The sequence below is a fragment of the Trachemys scripta genome, chromosome 8 (genome assembly GCF_013100865.1).
Source record: "Trachemys scripta elegans isolate TJP31775 chromosome 8, CAS_Tse_1.0, whole genome shotgun sequence".
NCBI lineage: Eukaryota > Metazoa > Chordata > Testudines > Emydidae > Trachemys > Trachemys scripta.
Genome location: NC_048305.1, coordinates 72,081,307 through 72,101,203, shown reverse-complemented (window position 1 = coordinate 72,101,203; position 19,897 = coordinate 72,081,307). Strand labels below are relative to the sequence as shown.

The 19,897-nt window shown below is 38.3% G+C and overlaps 1 protein-coding gene across 4 annotated transcripts in view; it reads right to left on the bottom strand.

Annotated features, from left to right (window-relative positions):
• Positions 1–6,434: 6,434 nt before the first annotated feature.
• Positions 6,435–19,897, bottom strand: part of PLPPR5 (phospholipid phosphatase related 5) — a 53,675-nt gene continuing 40,212 nt past the window's right edge. The window contains exons 4-6 of one of the 4 annotated variants that reach the window (XM_034779733.1): positions 18,618–18,794; positions 15,801–15,920; positions 6,435–7,086 (exon numbers count right to left, since the gene is read on the bottom strand). In XM_034779733.1, the coding sequence (XP_034635624.1) occupies positions 7,054–7,086; positions 15,801–15,920; positions 18,618–18,794 (330 nt within the window). In that variant the 3' untranslated portion in view covers positions 6,435–7,053. Of the gene's footprint in view, positions 7,087–10,015; positions 11,611–15,800; positions 15,921–18,617; positions 18,795–19,897 lie in introns of those variants that run through there. The other 3 variants (XM_034779731.1, XM_034779735.1, XM_034779734.1) reach the window with 3 other exon arrangements.

The window sequence follows — 19,897 nt, the reverse complement described above, 5'->3', positions numbered from 1 at the left end:
TCACATCACTACTGTCTCAGTGACCTGGCTGAGAAAAAAGAAGTTGGAAACTGAGCACCAGTTGACAACTTTGTTAGCACCTAGTGTGCTCTCCTTCAAATTTGTCTGGACTATTGCATTCTTTAAGATGTCTGGGAGCTCTCTTTCTTTGAAGGCATTGATGATTTCAGCTACCGTTGAGGACAGGTAGTTGGGACTAGTCAATGCTAGCCAACACTAGCTAAGAGACTGGTTTCAAAAGTGGTATGCTGGACATACTGGAGTGCTTCTAGGGCTTCCACGCAGGTGCTTGGCCCAAGCTCTGATAAGGCAATAGTGTGTAGGGATCTATGTATTGAATCCTGTGTACTGGAACCTGGATGTTGCTATATATGAGAGACTAATGATGAGGGGATCATGAGAAGTTTAGTGCTAAAGGCAAAAGAAAAGGAGTCACCGGCCTGAAAAAAAATCATGATAAAATATTTTATTTCCTAAAAAATACAGTACACAGTAGCGTGTCTCTTTTTGTTGTTTTTCCACTGAAGAGAGCCAGGGAATGAAGCAGACTGCAGCTGTAATGGTGGGCCAACTTGGGCTCCTCCCACCAGGCTCGGGTGCTGGTGTAAGTGTTTATCATGTGCCTAAATAAATCCATCATCTGCATCTTTAAGAAGTAAGTCTGGTTTTCCATTTCCTCCATCTTCACTGCTGCCTCCCACGTCATATAGGTCAGCACTCTCTCATTCCTCTTTATTATGCTAATGGCGGTGGGCATTACACTGGTCTACAATTTTTGAGAAGTCGTCTGCTTCAGAGATAAAATGTGCTATTTATTATGTATTTTGATGTGCTAAATTCAAATATGACAATTAAAACAACTGATTGGCTACTGTTTCTAAGACATTTAAGTTTTTACATTTTATGTCTATGTATATTGTGTAGATAGTAGTAGAGTTTTAATCATAAATTGTAAACCTAGGTCTTTTCATGTGTTTATGGTTGCTTTACATGATAATATTTCACCTGTCCTGTTTATGCAACACTTTAAAAATCAGCAAAAGGGTTATATAAATAAAATTTATTATGAAACAAAAGGCAAAAAACTATTATGTACATAGTTTAGTCCTATTCAGTGTCTACTTGGCGCTTCTTGGCTTGTCTCTTGTATTCATTAAATGGAGCATCTCTTGTCACTATCCAGCAATAGTCTGCAAGCATTGATGGGCTCCATTTGCCCTGATAGCGTTTCTCCATTGTTGCAATGTCCTGGTGAAATCGCTCGCCGTGCTCGTCGCTCACTGCTCCGCAGTTCGGTGGAAAAAAATCTAGAGGAGAGTGCAAAAAATGTATCTTTAGTGACATGTTGCGACCAAGGCTTTTGTATGCCTTGAGGAGGTTTTCCACCACCAACCTGTAGTTGTCTGCCTTGTTGTTTCTGAGAAAATGTATTGCCACTAACTGGAAGGCTTTCCATGCTGTCTTTTCCTTGCCACGCAGTGCATGGTCAAATGCATCATCTCGAAGAAGTTCACGAATCTGAGGACCAACAAAGACACCTTCCTTTATCTTAGCTTCACTTAACCTTGGAAATTTTCCACAGAGGTACTTGAAAGCTGCTTGTGTTTTGTCAATGGCCTTGACAAAGTTCTTCATCGGACCCAGCTTGATGTGTAGGGGTGGTAACAAAATCTTCCTTGATTCAACAAGTGGTGGATGCTGAACACTTTTCCTCCCAGGCTCCAATGACTGTCGGAGTGGCCAATCTTTCTTCATGTACTGGGATTCTCTTGCACGACTATCCCATTCACAGAGAAATCAGCAGTACTTTGTGTATCCAGTCTGCAGACTAAGCAAGAGAGCAACAACCTTCAAATCGCCACAAAGCTGCCACTGATGTTGGTCATAGTTTATGCACCTCAAAAGTTGTTTCATGTTGTCATAGGTTTCCTTCATATGGACTGCATGACCAACTGGAATTGATGGCAAAACATTGCCATTATGCAGTAAAACAGCTTTAAGACTCTTCTTCAATGAATCAATGAACAGTCTCCACTCATCTGGATCGTGAACGATGTTGAGGGCTGCCATCACACCGTCGATGTTGTTGCAGGCTACAAGATCACCTTCCATGAAGAAGAATGGGACAAGATCCTTTTGACGGTCACGGAACATGGAAACCCTAACATCACCTGCCAGGAGATTCCACTGCTGTAGTCTGGAGCCCAACAGTTCTGCCTTACTCTTGGGTAGTTCCAAATCCCTGACAAGGTCATTCAGTTCACCTTGTGTTATGAGGTGTGGTTCAGAGGAGGAGGATGGGAGAAAATGTGGGTCCTGTGACATTGATGGTTCAGGACCAGAAGTTTCATCCTCTTCCTCTTCCTCGTCTGACTCAAGTGAGAATGATTCTGGTGCATCAGGAACCGGCAGTCCTTCTCCATGGGGTTCTGGGCGTATAGCTGATAGAATGTTTGGATAATGCACAGTCCACTTTGTTCTTCTTTCCCAACTGGAGGCACCATGCAGAAGTAACAATTGCTGGTATGATCTGTTGGCTCTCTCCAAATCATCGGCACTGCAAAAGGCATAGATTTCCTTTTCCTATTCAACCACTGGCAAAGATTTGTTGCACAAGTGTTGCAGCATATGTGTGGGGCCCACCTCTTGTCCTGATCTCCAATTTTGCAGCCAAAATAAAGGTGATAGGCTTTCTTAAACATAGTGATTATACTGCGCTTTTGTGATGCAAAAGTCACTTCACCACAAATATAGCAGAAGTTATCTGCACTGTTCACACAAGTACGAGGCATCTCTGCTCACTTTGGCTAAATAGAGATGTGTCCCTTTGCAAAATCAAACACTGACAAATAAGAGAGCACGACACTGTATGATTTCTAGAGCTGATATAGGGCACTTTGTTCAGCAGAGTGATGTAAGCTTTGTTATGATTGCATCATCCATGACTTCTAGGAATAACATGATGCAATTCATATCATGTATGACGCAATACCAGCTTCAGATTGCATCATTCATTGTTTTGCCTAAAAAGCAAGTACTGTCCAAACCCAGTCATAGATTTATTCATAGATCCAGTCAAAGATGTATTTTAGTCATTTCTGGTTTAAATTGAGATCCCTTCCCTTTATAACTCACTTATCCTCCGCCATTCCCAAGTCAAGGGTCGTATATACTGACCCAATAGCATATCTTGAAAACTAAAGCCAATCAACAATTTTAAGCATCATTTTCGTTCTCAGTGACCCAGAATTAGTAAAGTTCGGCTACATTTATTTCAGAAGCATTTTGGCTGTAGAGGAGTGTTATCTGTCCATAAAATGTGTTGCCCCGACTTTCTGCTGACAGACCACAGAAATACCAAAATTAAATACTTGCTAGACTGTAAAAAGCTTCCTGTTAGCAGAATGTGACAATAGACAGACAAGCACATTGCTGCACTTGCAAGGATCCCAGAAAGCCGTAGAATTAGGAAAAAGCAACAAATAGCAAAGCAAATTGCAGCTGAAAAATTGTAACATTATTCCCTTTTAATATATATTGTTAAAAATGAACATTTTTACAAGCTGAATAGATGAGAGTCCAGATGCTGTCTGCGTATGTCTTATGCATTTCATGATTACAAACAAACTGCAGAATACATATCAAGCCATCTAAAATGGTGTGGATATGAGCCCAGCTGGTGTCCCCATATGCCTTATGAATTTCACCATGTAGGGATACAGCAGAGCATATATAAACTTGGCAGAATTTGATTTTTTTAAATACAATTTTGATGGATGTTTATTTTTAAGCATTTTTTACATTTTAATTTATATAAGTTTTCACATTTGGGGAAAATTATGGGGGGAGGGACACCAGACAATAATTATTTAATGATAGATGTTGAGATTCAAAAAGTTAAGGTTTATAACTGTTGAAGCTCAAAATTGTCAACATCACATATCAAAACATATAAATAATGATCCTTAAATCAAACGCTAAGTTCTCAAGCAGTGTCGTTCTTCCTTTGCATAGCTGTAAATTTTGATTCTGGACCGAGACAGGTTTCCATTGGTTTGTATGTGTTTGGTGAAATCAATGTTTGCCGACATTTTCTGTTAAAAATCTAATCATCTAAGTATAGCATCAGAGCTGGTTTCTGCATTTTAGGCATCTCTTCTTTAAAACGTACAAGTAGGGTTGCTGCACTGGAGTGTTCTGCACCATAATCAAAACAGGCCCATCAAGAGTTCATGAAAATAGTTGCATTTTATAGTCATCCAATATATTTTACTGGGAACAGCACTGGCCTACCTAATATATTTTCCAGGAGGGTCATGACAGCTACTCAATGTGGAATCCTCAGTGCTGCATGGTACCATGTACTTCTAAAATTCTAAAAAAAAAGCCCTCGGGGTAAAGAAACAGATCAATGACATGGTAAGTGGTGGGCAAGTTTATCAACTGCTACCTAAAGTGCAATAAGACCAGCCCCTCTGCTGTACACAGTAGATGAAGACTAGTTAAATACTGTGGAAGTACATCATGGAATTCTAGTGCATCCTATAATAATGAAGACAGTCAGTCAACATCAACTTTTAAATTACTCTGCTCATCTTATTTACTTGTAGACTATCAACTGCCTACTGTCCCAGATCATTTGTCTAAAAAATACTGTGCCTACAAATGAAAAATAAAAATACAGTACACAGGAGAGTGTTGCTTTTTGTTTATCCACTGTCAGTTCACAACAAAAACATCTGATCAATTTAACCCAAATACTTGACTGGCATAGATCCCTGAGAGGGAGAGAGAGAGAGACCCAGTTACAAGTTGAATATACACAATATGCTGAAAAAAATCTCAACATAAAAGAGCCTCTTGGTAATATTAAATAAAAGCTGCAGGATAAATACCAAAAAAAAAAAAAAAAAAAAAAAAGTGAAGATTTCACTTAAAGCTGCACATAGAGCAATTTTTAGTGGGTTGGCTCTTAAAGAGCTAGAGGAAGAAAGGTAAATGTATTTAGCAGGGTGGTACACACATTTGAAAAATACTACAATTTTTTAAACAATTGATATTTTAATGAACACTGTTTTCAATAGTGTAAGTAGCATTGTGGTGCTTGAGGACTCTATTCTTGCTTTTTTCCACTTCCATGCATCTTTATTCTGGATTTTCAGTTTAGGTGGATAAGTATATGTTCCGTTCTCTGGTCTACTCAAATAATATACACACTGTGATCCTGCTCTGTCCTCCAGGCAGTGTTTAGGTTATTAAAGTAGAGATTCCCTTTAAACCTATACTTTCCCTTCATTTGGTCAATAAACATATAATGTACACTTGACATCACTTTTTTTTTTAATAGGTTGGGCAGCCTCCACCACTGGTTAGTGCATAGGCACTAAACGTGTGGAAAATGTGAGGCTTGGCATGCTCTGCTTGTCTCAACAGATCTACCAACACTGCTATTCTTGATGTGTGAATAACTGTAGCATTATATCTGCAGTTGCGAAAGCTAAGTCTTCAGAGATAGGTCAAGCATACACTCTATCAAACAGTTGCAAACCCTTTTGGGCTCTCCACCTATATAAAATTACTCTATATGGGCCAACTTCAGCATTAATGGAGAGCTGGATTGCCTTTCCAATGGGTAGGTTTGATATGATTGTGAACACTAATAAGTGGAAAAAGGAGATATGAATGCATGAAGTTAAAGACAAGTCAGGTTCTCGATTACACACTATAGCAATTGTTGGAAAATTTGAAATATGTCCCCTGTTATGCTCCCAAGGTCAATCAGACCCCCTTATGCTTGATTATATAAGTTCTGGTCATGTTAGCTAAAGGGACCAGATGTTTACAGGTATTTAGGTGCTGCACCCAGCATTTTAACACCTAACTGGTTTAGGAACCCAAATCTCATTTTCAAAAGGGATTTAGGCACATAGGAGCCAAAAGATCATTGACAATCCTGAACTCAGCAGTACCTAAATATCTTGAGCAATTTGGACCAAGATGTCTATGATTACATTTACGCAGCCACTTTTCCCACAAATTCCCTGAAACAAAAACATAGGGTACAGAAATATGTAAATTGCTTGTTAAACTAGTTTCCCCTTCTCCTTTTCCCCCCATTCACCTTGACACATACACTTCCAGCATGCCAGCTGGATGCCCTGAGATGCATAACACATACTCAGAGGGAGAATATAGACTGCATGTAGTTTCAGTGATCTGCAATAGCTGTACTTCTCATGTTAGTTACAGAAAGAATTAAGATATCCTGGGACTAAGAATGGAGCCCTTAACTCAGAATGAGAAATCATTACTAAAAAAAGGATATATACCAATGGCCAGAATTTCTATATTTTGTCATGTCCTTTATCCTAGCTACAATGTACATCATCCAAGACATTCAGGAACTACATATCAATCACTGGACTACACTTAAGTCAGGAAAATATCCAAATAAACTTTTAATTATGATACAATACTTATTACAGTAAAAATTGGCATTTTTTTCTCTTCAAAAGCAGAAGCACCAGTCTTATATGTAACATATGGTATGAATGGTATCTTAAGTGAAATACAGCATAATGTAATGAGCAAACAGCATTTTAGTACAGAACATAATTTTTAAAAAAAGTCATACACTGAAATCTGCTCAAATGGAAACAATGTCATGCTGAATTAAAAACTCAGATTTTAAAATCAATCGATCAGAAAATGATGTACTGCTGAATAGATCTATGAATAATTAAAATGATAAATAGCCAAAAAAGGCTAGAGAGGGCATTGTCATACAAACATGACTAAAGTTCAGATTCCTTCCCTCCCCCCGCCCCCATAAATAAATACATAAATAATGGTGCAATGCTTTTGTTGGAAAGTAAATTGAACTTTTAATATTTAAGAAGCAGTTTTCAAATGTTGATGTAGTTTTAATGTTCTAAAAATCAAGTTATAAATCAGACAATTTTTACTCTCTTATTTTCAATACACTTCAGTTATTATGAGTGGACTGTGAAAAGAGATGATGTCCAGTGTAGTGAATACACAGCAGCTTCATCATCATGTGACTTCTGCAAAGGCCGTGATGTGGTTCTGTAAGTTTAAAAAAAAAAAAAAAAATCAAACACACAGTTAGCTATGTATAATCATCATAACAAAGATTATTCCTATTTTTGGCTTTTGAAACATTCTTATGCTTGGAGAGTTTTGTAGTACAATGTAAATAAAAATGTTTCTAATTGCAATGCTGTCCATCCCTTCCCATAGCAAATCTTTTTTTAAATAGTGCAAAAATTGTATACATAAGTACAGTGAACAAAGTAACTCAGTGGTATAGTTCTACAACATTTTAGCTTTTAATGCATTTTTCATTTAATAACAATTTGAATAATTAAATTAGTTGTCGTTTTATTGCTGTCTTATTTATAATTAAAAGCTAAATTTCTGGGAATGCAAACTGCTGCCTGACAGCTGATAGTATTCTGTTTTAGTGTTAATACAATTTTAATGTTGCATTTCTTTTTAAGTTTAATTGCTCCCTGTGAGCCAGATGGCATGGAATGAAGTAGTGAAATGCTAGAATTCACTAGTTTATAGAACATTTTAAAAATTACTTCTTCAGACCCATTGCAGCATCATTTGCAATGTTCTTCTGTTGCTTCCTTCAACAAGTGTATTCTTTAAGAATGTGTGTGTATATGTAACAGGTTTTACTTCACTTTTTACTTAAAACACTACACAGTAAAAAAAACTGTAGCGTCCAGAATAATTATGCTGTCCATTGTCATGCTCCAGTCTGAACCTGCTCATGCAAACACTTACGCAGGTGGGTAACTTGACCCATGTGAGTCTCATTTACACACCTGCTGAAGTGTTTGCATTTGGTTCCTAATGGTGGGATTCTGCAAGGCACTGAAAGCCTACTCTGTGGTACCAACTGTTCTCAACTCCTATTGTCTTCAATATACAATCTCTTTTCTAAGGAATTGTTTAAGCCACCATTGGGAAACATATTTTAAACAGACAAAATGAAACACAGTCCTATTGCTATAGGGCCCTACGCATCTCCTTCCATGTGAAAATGCATGGAAGAAAATTTAAGCTGGAAGTACTGCAGATTTTGGTGTATTGCTGTAGGATCACATCTTTTCTCTTGCCACCTTCTCATATCTCCCAGCAGTAGGACCACAAGTAACGTGGAGACAGTGCAAGGCAAGAAAAATGGGTAAAGGATATGAAAGACTGTACACGCCTTACCCTACTGTCACTTAGGTCTGGTCTACACTAGCGGGGGGATCGATCCAAGATACGCAACTTCAGCTACGCAAATAGCGTAGCTGAAGTCAAAGTATCTTGGATCGAATTACCTGGGGTCCACACGGCGCGGGATCGACGGCCACGACTCCCCCATCGACTGCACTACTGCCGCTCGCTCTGGTGGAGTTCCGGAATCGATGGTGAGCACATTCGGGGATCGATATATCGTGTCTTAACGAGACGCGATATATCGATCCAGGATAAATGGATTGCTACCCGCCGATACGGCGGATAGTGAAGACGTACCCTTTGTCTGACTCTCTTCAGTGCCCCTTCCAGAATCATCTCCCTTTGCCAGTAACATTCCTAACTGTGTTCTCAATTGCTCTCAGGCTGTGGGCTGGTTTTCTGATTCATGTGACGGGGTTCAGAACTCACATAAGGGTCATTCATATTGCACCATCCTTACTTTTTAGAAGGAATTTAATCCATGCAAGGGAGGAAAGGTGCTGCTTAAAGTGCTGATTCCTTAGCTCTTCCTCTAGACCAGTCTCCTATGGGGATAGGGGCACTTTATGGAAGGGAATGTAGTAGTTACCGATTGGAAGTGGAGAGATGGAACATCCTACCATTACACCCTATGTCCCTCTATCTCTAACCCCAGTCATTCTGGTGACTTTGTTCCTGGCCTCAAAGCACAGCAAAGGGACATAACTATGTTTTATTTGGTGGGGGGAGGGGAAATAACCCATGTTTTCTATTATGATTTTTTTAAAAAATACTGGAATAAAAAGAAAAGCTTTTGTATTAGTGGAACTTTGGATTTCTGTAAAGTCTCTATTTTAATTTTACTCAAAAACATAACAAAGATGCTTTAAACAAATGACAATTGATTAAACGTCTGCTAGCAAATTACTTTCTCTAATGATCCTTTTGATTACTACAGAACTTGATGTGAAGTTTTCAGAGTTTAACAGTGTTAATACTTGGCAAAGATTTCTGGACTGTCATCACAAAAGAGAAATAAAATTAGATTTCTTAAATGGAAAACAACATATTCAGATGAAGCTCAGGGAACTATTTACTTACTGGGCCAAATTCTGCTCTCAGTTATGCTTGTGCCACCCCACTGAACCCAAAGCAGTTGCAGGGAATTACAAAATTTGGCCCACTGTATTTATATTGACACCTATTTAGACCTGAAAAATGATACAGTCAATCTGATTGCTGTCTAAAAATTGTTTATCTATTGTTATAACAAATGCCTAATTGAAAGAGATTAGCGAAAGAAATATTTACTCTGTTTTTTCTTTAGGTAACATTTTCAGAAAACGGGACTTAGGTAATTTTGAACATTTTACCCTTTGCATACTTAATGATACTTTACATTAATATTCAGTTTCTACTGTTGTTTATGTGGATTTTTCACATAGCAACAGAGAAAAGGAAACATTTTAAAGAACATACGCTGGCAGGGGCACTCTGATGCCCCCGGTGTAGAAGCTGTAGAACCTGAAACTGCTTAGCTCATTGTTTTGAAATTGGCTAGATTTTCACTCTAGAGATACAATGCTCTTCCACAAAAGTATCCAATAGAGGGGTTAGTGGAACCCAGACTGGTGGTCAACATTGAGTTTCATGGACATCTTTTTCCTTGGGAGCGTGGAGGAAGCAGGCATTATGGCCTTCCAAAACCATAGATCCTGTGCATAATCCCCCTTTCTGAGGGGGAGAGAGAGAGAGTGTGTGTGTGTGTGTGTGTGTGTGTGAGAGAGAGAATGCAGAGTCCAAGTTTAATGCTGTTTCAAGTGGCATTACTTTAGGAGTGGCTACCTACTGCTTAAGGAGAAGAGAATGCCAATGACAGTAGTTTCAGCCTCCTACCTCTAAAAACCAGCTGGTCACCAAACCCCTAGATCACACACATGGGTGCATCTGTGTGGTCTTAGGGCAAAGGGTATCCTACTGCAAAGGAATTCCTGCACAAGATCCTCAGCAAGATCTGCTAACTTAGGATCGCCTCCGGTTATGGAGAGGTTGATCTTGTGAACATCCTTAAAACTTGCCCAGTTATTGTCAATGGATTTTGCAAGATGCCATTTTAAATGGATCAAAAAGTAATGACTTACTTGTGCCAGGACTGACTGGTATTGATGCGTGCAAGTGTGGCACTCTTTGTGCTTTCATATATAGTGTTCTCAGACATAGATTCTGAGGAAGGATGGTATTTAGAGAAAAAATAGACTCCCTCTAGAATAAATGACTCTTCAGTTGCTTTACCATGTCCTTTTACTTCAGTTTAGCTTTATTATGACAGACAATTCAGTGTATGAAATTTGCAACAATGCCAGCAAAGGCACACACAGATGCAAGAGACAAGCAAAAATACATGCATGAGAGCTCAAATCCTCAAACTCCATGGGAAATAGTTATACCACTCAGTGTTCAAAAGAATTAGGATACAGTTGGGTTCTGTTAAACTTTAGTAGTTTTACACATTGGTACACTGTTTTGTGTTATTTTAAATTGACAGTGTGACGTCTGTGGAAGCAGGAAGAGAAGATTTTAAAGACTTCATGCTTTGTAATTATTCCTTCAAACCAATAAAAATTAGAAAAGTGAAATGCTAAAAGTTAAACCTTGAGTGCAGGTTTCTGGGGAAAAAATCCCATGTTTTGTAGCATGTTTTTATGTATTTAATTTTGATTTATAACCTGCTACAGACTGATCAAGTGCATGTTGTACATGAAAAATTCTACATCCCCTTACTTATCTTTTGTATTTTCCTTTACACAGATTTCACATTTTAGAGTAGGACATACTCTTTTCTATTCCATAAAAACAGTCTTTTCTAGAGTTGTGAATACTTAAAAATAGCCATTTATGCAACAAAATTTCTCTTTTCAAGACACTTTAAAAAAAATTCCTACACTGTCTAGAATGGTGGAGTTTAAATTAAAGTTAATATAAAAATTAAAAAGGAGCAATTCAGAAAAATTCTGTAGTCGCAGAAAGTTAGCTCTCCCATATTTAAGTTCCAACACAAAAGAATATCTCCTGGTTCTACAGGAAAGAGGCATTTTTAGAGAACACAGCAAGTAATCCCTCAGGGAAATGCTACTTCTTGCAAAGTTCTAAACCTGCACAGAAGGCTGACATACATTATATCTGCCTTTGCTTTAAAGCCACACTCCAACACACAAGTGCGCTTCTGCGCACATACGTTTATTGCCTTATGTGAAGATGTTCGAAACGGTTCATTCGTGTTATCCAGGAGAAGAACCTAACGAGGTGTGCTTTGAAGGAGTTTTGTTGTAAAGGGTCTTCTTGATTCTTATCAATATCTGGGTTCTGTAATACCTACAATATGTATTTTTACAGAAATCACATTAAACATATTTTCACATTTCTTTTGTTCAACTGCTATTATATTGTACTACTTACTGAAACTCAGATGTGTGATCATGTCATTTGCATCTGAAATAAACAAACATCTACTTCCAGGCAACTGTAGTGTAATAGTGGGAAAGGTCTGATGGGAACATATATTCAGATGCTTGATTTCAGTAAAATTTGGAGCTAAACTGCTTTCTATCCTTTTTCGAATGCGCTGTCGCCTGTGTTTATTGTACATATTGTTGACATACTGAGTGATCAAGATATAGCCATATGGTCACAAAAGGTCAGCAAAATTTCTCATAAGAAATTTAAACCCAGGCATTCTGGTTAGATGGCATGCTACTGAGAACAGATCTGTCCACATGTTCAAATATGCATTGCATGTATGGCTACCTCAATACTTACACCTCCCAATTAAATCATAATAAAAACACTTCATCTTAGCATTCTAAGGATAAATGTATTCAGCCCTAAGGTTAAAACAGCAGTTTTGCATTGCTGAGCCAGCACTGGCAATGATCCTTTGAGGGGAGATACCGCACCCACAGCTTCTGAGCATCACAAAGACGGGATATCTTTCTTTCAGCACTGCTTAATCACCTCCAAGCATCCCAATTAAACAGACTTGGCAGCTAATTAATAACCATTCCTTGCCATTAGGTGGCATTAGGCTCAATTCAGCTTGCTAAGAAAAATTCTAAGTAACTGAATAATGTCTCCAATAGGCGCACGCACAAGGAAGGTTGCTCCTTCTTAAGTCATAGAAGGGAGCAATAAAAGCTCCCCTGTGCAGCTGGTCATCTCTGCCAGCTGGCATGGAGCTGTGAAGAGTGGCAGAGATATGGCTCTCCTTTCTCCCATTCCCCTTTTGGTGCCCATAGTGATGCCAACAGGGAGCATTCGCTGGGGTCACGAGAGTGCATGGGCTGGAACCGTATTGGTCCTAGCACAAGTGGTTGCAGTGGAGAAGGATCTGTGTGCTCATCTCCATTGGTCACCCAGGAATGTGCTGGGTGCCATCTAGCCTTAAGTGAAAAGTATTGCATCACAGATATAGGTATTGAGCCTGGTAGCAGAACATTGGGGAGTTTCAGGCATAGGAAGTGACAGTATATTTTCTTGGTTTATGGGAAGAGATTAATATATTATTTTAGGATGGATGAGCAAACACCCCTTCCACTGGGGTAACAGATGAAGTCAGTTTTAAGCAAAAGAATGGCTCCATTTTAGTTCTTTTTCTTTATTAAAGAGAAACAGAATCATTGAAATGTTTCTCCACAGCATTGCCTTGGTCCATGGCAACATGATCCTGTCAGAGTTCTAGTCATGCACAGTAATGATTTGCTGTCATTAAGTTATCCTGACTACTGCTACAGCAGCATGTAAACTGATAATAAGGAAAAGAGAGACTCCAATATTCCAATACACGCAAAGTCAGGATTTAGATTTAGGATAGTCTAATTTGGTATATGTTTATCAACAGGTGAGGGAAGGAAAAAGCATCATGCATGCCAGCTTTCAAGCTTGCCTTTATCTCCAGAGAAGACCATATTATAAGAGGTTAGCTAGAAAACAAAAAATGAGTCGATAATAAAAGCATCTAGCAAGAGATTGGGGTTTGAACTAACTTAGCCATAAATTAGATTAATTTTACACATCTCTCTACTATTTATTATTAATTATGAATTACTATTTGACTGTATCTCTGGATCCTATCCAGAACTGTAGGTTGCTCCAAAAATTTAAATCACACCACTGAAAATGTAAAAAATTTCAATACAAGACTTTATTTTCCAATTATAAATCTTCCAGTTAACTTATTTTCTGAAAAAAGAAAGATGCTTTTCCCACTGCCTAAATCATCCTTCAGTTTTCAGCCTCTCTACCTCGGGACCCCTAACATGCCTAAGAGTCTGAAAGACAAGGTGGGCTTTGCAGCAAACCCTGGGCTTGGGCTGAGCCAGGAGGGAAATGAATTACAGTGCTGAGAACTCTCATGGAAAACACCTGCTGCAATCCCCCAACCTGAGAATGCACCACTGATCTCAGCTGATGGAATATGAGTTGGAGAGAGAGGCAGTCTCTCATGTTGCAGGGTCCCAAACCACTCACAAATGGTGGACCCATTCTCTCAGCCAGGATGAAGATATTACGCTCGCAAACTCATCCAGTGGTTTTACCCAATCCACCATCATCACATCAATCTTGCCTGAAGTAAGCCTCAGACAGATATTATTGGATGAGATGGAAGAGGGACAATGAGGAAGAAAACACTAGCTTCCATGAAATCTTCACCCCAGAACAGGCAGGAGAGAGAGGTTTCAGTGGCCTGACTGGATTTCTGATGAATAAGTCAGCTCTGTACAGAGTCAAAATGTGTGGCCTATGATGGCTCCTTCCCTGCCTCACTGGCTTTTAGCCTAGGAGAGCACAGCACAAAAATAAGGGATGTTTTCTTTTACTAACACAGTCTGTTCCAGGCCAGCTAACATCTTGTTTTGTTTTGACACCTTATAGAGAATTTACTGAATGGATTATTTTGAAGGTATATATTCATCAACTAAATGCTTGTCAAAGCAAATGAGCCTATGACCTCCTTATAACAAAAACTCAACACAACTGACAGACAATGTGGTTATAAAAAGCATATTAGATAATTCTGAAAAGATACCTGCTTTCTCTTCCAAGGAAATGAACCAGAAACTAGGGTCTCATGCAGCAATCCTTAGTGGGGGGAGGGGAGGGGAGGGAAGGGGGAATCCCATTCTCAAATGATGGGCATGTGATGTGAATTGATTAAAAAATGCACCTTTTATGCTTAATACAAAGAAGTACATTAATACTAATTTGTACTAAAGTGAACTCCAATGAAATCTTTGTTTTAGTGTCCTGCAGGATATGAAGTTGTTTACTGTCTTCAAAGGAGAAGAGAAAAGATTTTAACAAGTAATGTCAGAAAAGCTCATTATAAAAATTAGATTTACTTTAAAATTTGCATTAGTAGTTCAAACTTTCCTTTAGGTAAAAATGTCTGAAGGATTGTCGTTCCTTAGTTATGTTATCTGTTTCAATGCCTGCTCGCTAACAAAACTGTTCTGGCATAGCCATACCTAACATTTATATAACAGAACAGATTCTTTGTAAAAGCAAATTTTTTAGTATAGCAAGATAACATGAATTTTAAATAGGGTGCAATAGTTATTCATGCCAAGCATTCTGATTTACCCAAGGATCCTGTCACTAGTACGTGCTCATCTAAAATCTTATTTGTTTTGGCAAGAGACCACAGCTTTTCAGGGATCCACTGGTTGAACAGCTGCACAGGGCAGCTGTGCACTCCTACACGTCACAGAAAAGGTAACTGTACTGACCCCACTTAAACTTATGCTTTTATGTATATAAGTAGCCCCAGTACTCTATGCAGCTGGCTTGGAGCAGCTGCATAGAAATCCTACATGTAACCTGGGGCTTGGGTCACAGATTTCATTACTCCAACTGCTCCATGTTCTACCCACTCTCAGCCTGAATACTCAGTGTCAGTGTCAATTAAAGAATTCACTTTAACATTGTTAAGGAAGTCACTGAAATCTTCACCCTCAAATCTCCTCACCTGAAACTCCTTCACTGTCAGCATCCTAACACCAGCCCTAAATATGTGGGATGTTATTTCAACACCCAGTTGACTTGAACTGGTAAGCTGGAACATGAGAAGTGGATTGGTTTCCAACGTAACCATACCATAAAGGGAATAAATGGTAGATGCAAGTAGCACGTGCTCCCCCTTTTGCCCATTTACTCCAGGGTGTTTCACAGTCACATTGTACATGACCTGATGTGTCTGTGGCATCACTAGGCATGGCTGTGAGAAGGGCACATTGCCATAATCCAGTCTAGGGGTTGGCCGACTTCGCATCATTCCTGAAACACAATTGCTGGAAGGGTCTCACAGGGGAAGCCTCATGTGTCTCATAAGATGTTCTTTTTCCTGCTTCCAAAACATAAACACTCCTTAAATGTAGCATTTCCTACCACTCTATTGAGGCAGTTTGGGATACAGGATACAAGCATCAATGTTCAGTCAATCCAGAAAAGTTAGCAAAATCACCATCACATTTCGGTATTTAAAATGAAATCATCTGGATGGACGTTACCTTTTCTAAAGGACTTTCTACTCGTGGGATGCTGATCATTGGCATCTGGGCCAGATTATCCATATGAGAATTTTCATGTTCTGGTTGTCTTCCTCTAAAATTATTTACCACACATACAACCTAAAAAGGTCAGAAGGTAGTTAGAATAATGAACAAGCATTTTACTTCTTTGAGCCTGAGCCTTACTCAGGCAAAACTCCTACTGACTTTAGTAAGAGATTACTGTAGGAGAACAGAAATATCAATGAAATAAAATAAAGATACCCAGTTTGTCCTACTGTATCTAACCCTCTAAATACTAATTATTTTTAAATTATCCTGAGTTCAATGACTTCTACTTTGGTAAAATGTTCAGCAGTGGACCTACTATCACCAGAAGCAATGGCATAGTAATTCTAGCAAAGAAAACATTATATATGTGACTAAATTAACTAGATTGACTGAAAGAATCATGTGAGTGTGTTAGTCAAATTTATGTTAACAAAAAGTCTTTAGTATTTCAAGATGATATAATTTTAAACAATATGGTTACATGCATTATCATAGTACAAGCGATCTTCCTAAAAGAAAATCTGTTGCTGATGTGGAATAATAAATGGCCAATTATATATAGTAATTTTAATCTCAAACTAAGTAGATGTTCAAATTAAGTTTTATCAAAAAATGCACAAAAAGTACAGCAACAACACTGAACTCCTATAAAGATTAGCAAATATTGAAATCCATGATAGTGCTTCTAACACAGTATAATTTAAATGCTAATCATTTGGTACTATCCTGACACCAACAAGAGCATTCACAAACACTTCCTCTAGAAATGGTTATAAAAATCCGTTGTTTTATTTTATTAATTGCTTGTATAGCATGTTCTCAACTTGTTCACTCACTTGGCTTTTCAAAATGGATTGCTGGACTTGTGCAGAATGGAAATTGATTTTAGTGACAATTGACTACTTTGAAAGACATTTTTCAAAATGTTAAACAATTGTTCCTGCAGTTAGCAGAGTATAAATTAAATGTCTTGATAAAAATTTATTTATATTCTCTTTCCAATAGCTAATTAATACATAATGCACTTTTTTCACGTTTATTGTAGAGTGTAATTTATTTGTTTAAATAAATACTTAATCAAATGGAGGGATTTCTACAATTAATGTCTGAATATAAAAATGATATTCACACAAGTTTGTACAGCTTGTTTTCCCTTCCCCAGAAACAGCTAATGAATAATCAAACATTTAAACACCACAATTTTTGATTGTTTCTTCTAAGACGTCATTGTAGTGCTGGGGGTTTTACCACTGAACCTTCTCCAAAATCTAATTAAATCTAATGTCTCTACCAGTTTTATAAGGCTCATGCTGAAACAAGTACATGTTCCCTTGTGGTGCTCCAGTGGTGCTAGCAGGATAGAGAGCTGGCTTAAACAGCAGATGAGGAATTCTCTTCAAGTATTTCCCATGTGATAGTTCAAAGCCACCTAGTCCTGACTCTCTGGGGTAGGAGGTGTATGTGGCCAAGTGTCTTACACTCCCTCCCTTGATCCTGAGCCAACAGGACCACCCCTGAAAGGGTTGGTGGGGAGAGGGAGCATAATTTAGAGAAGCCCTAAGGCTGCTCTCAAATGTATCTCCAGGATCAGGAAGGTTGAAGGTGGGGTGATGGCTTTACACTCCTTGGGTTCTGAGCCCAGTGTAGCTTGGTCATACCCAAGGATTACATCCAAAGTGTTTCTTAGGGGAAAAAATATATAAACTTTTGAGAGGGTGAATTTAGTATTAGTGAAAGGTGTCAGAGAGACAGACCTGTAGGGAATTTGAGTGTAGATCAGCATCTGTGCCCTTTCACAAACTTCAATTCTCTATTGAGATTGTCATTACAAGTGTTGGAGTGGTGGTGGTTTTGTGATTTGGACATTTGTCCACATGAACTGAGACTGGAGATCTGGGTACCATAATAAAGTTGCATCCAATTCCAAAAATCTCTCCAAAAGAGAAAGGGCACCTTTTTATATGGAATATACAAACCAGATACCAATTGCAGCATCTAATGTACTAATGGCTACACTTGCAATGACAGAAAATGATACATTAAATCACTCTTTGTCGGCTTCTATAGGATTTAAAGCTAAATTAAGTCTTTTATTCTGGTAAACCACATCATTTTCAATTAAATATAAATGAATACAAAATAAATTTACCAGGTTGTTGTTTTGTTTCATTTTGCCATGAAGAGCAACTGATTGATAATGCTAATATGGCACTTTAATACTGTATAGTGAAAATCAAGATTGGATGTCATTCTAAAAGAAATGCCCTAGCTCAAAAAGTTATGGGCTTGATGTATGAACTATGGTATGAAATTCTGTGCCCTCTGTTCTAAAAATCTATGCATCTTTGAAAACTGGCATTTTATTAGAAAACTGAGGCCCGCCTCGAAGTCTGGCATTTTAGTTTCCTGTAAAAGAATCTAAGGCACCAATACTGCCATTAACAGCATAAATTTACACATGGAATTCTTTAATGTGATGTAGACATTTGCCCACGTGAACTGAAGCCATGGATCTGGGTGTCAGAATATAGGTGCATCCAGTCCCACAAGAAAAAGGGCATCTTTTTATATGCAATATACAAACCAGACACCTGAACTGCAACATCACTAAGGTAAGAAATCCGGGACCCAATGAAGTAGAGGAGTTTTGCCATTGACTTCAATGGGGCTAAGATTTTACCTTTTGTCTCTCTCTCACCCACATCCAAACACGCACGCACACATACACACACACACACACACACACACACATATATATGCACTTACCAAAAACACTGCTATTGATATTCCAATTATAAATCCTGCTATCACATCTGACCAGTGATTTCGATACTCGGCTACTCTGTTGATACCAGTAAGAAATGCCAAACACATTAAGCCTAAGCACAGAACAGGTTTTGCAAGCCTTGTTCCTCTGGCTTTTATTGTGTTGGTAATATACATCTGAAAATTAGAAAAAATTAAGCATAAGACTATAACCTCTAAGGGAAATCTTTGTAATTTGGTTGGAAAAGACAACTATGCATACTTTGATTTTTGTATAGAAAAAAAAAGTAGGGCTCATTATGCAGTACATACCAGTTTCATTCTCTTTTTACCCAGAGATTAGAGGGGTGCATTCTTTACATAGCATTCAGCATTACAGGCATTAAAATAAGAGTGGCACATGATATGGCTATTAAAAATCTTACATAGATGTCAAATGTACATTTTCCTTATTGGTTTCCCTATGTATTTTGCTTTATACTCTCTTTTTTTTTTTTCTTTTTTTGGCTAACTCTGAAAATACAGTTAAATGGAAACATACTAATCTCCAGTTATTTTAAAAATGAACAAACAAACAAAAAAAACCCTGGTCTTGCAGTGTTATAGCAAAATCTTCAGATTTCATATTGTGAAATAGGGTGGCAGCATTTTAACGATATTCAAGGTCCCCTCCCATACCATGCAGCATATTAGATATACAATATGTAGCAAAACCTCAGGAATTATGATTCAAGGCCCAGTACAAGTGCAAAATCCTACCCACAAGACACTGCTGTTCCGAGTTTGGCCTGGCACAGCAAAGAAATCCCCTTCCAACTAGCTCTAAACTCTGTGCATAGCAGTAGTGAGGAGAAAGAGAGGGTCTCCGAGAGTCTGACCTGGGTGTTGAGAAGACTGGCTGCAGGGTTGTTAAAGTTAAAGCTGAGCAGGTAAGAGCTCAGGGATTTCACAGGTCACTCACATCTCCAGAGCTCCAATGCTATATGAGGGGGACCTGGCTGTCCCACCTCCAGAGCCAGCCCTAGCTTTACTCTAGTGAAGCTTCAAAAGCATGCAAAAGAACCATTCTTTTGTGCATCTTAGGAGTCAGCGTAGCCAAGTCATGTGATTTTTATTGCAAGTCTTGTGATACTTGGTGTTCGTGGGGTTATGGGATTATGCTAGAATCTCAACCTCCATTAAAAATAATGGTATGATTATGGAAACAAAACATGAATCTTTAAAGGCTCAAAAACCAGAAGGCAAATAAAAAAAAAAGAATCCAAAATGTATCATTTTTA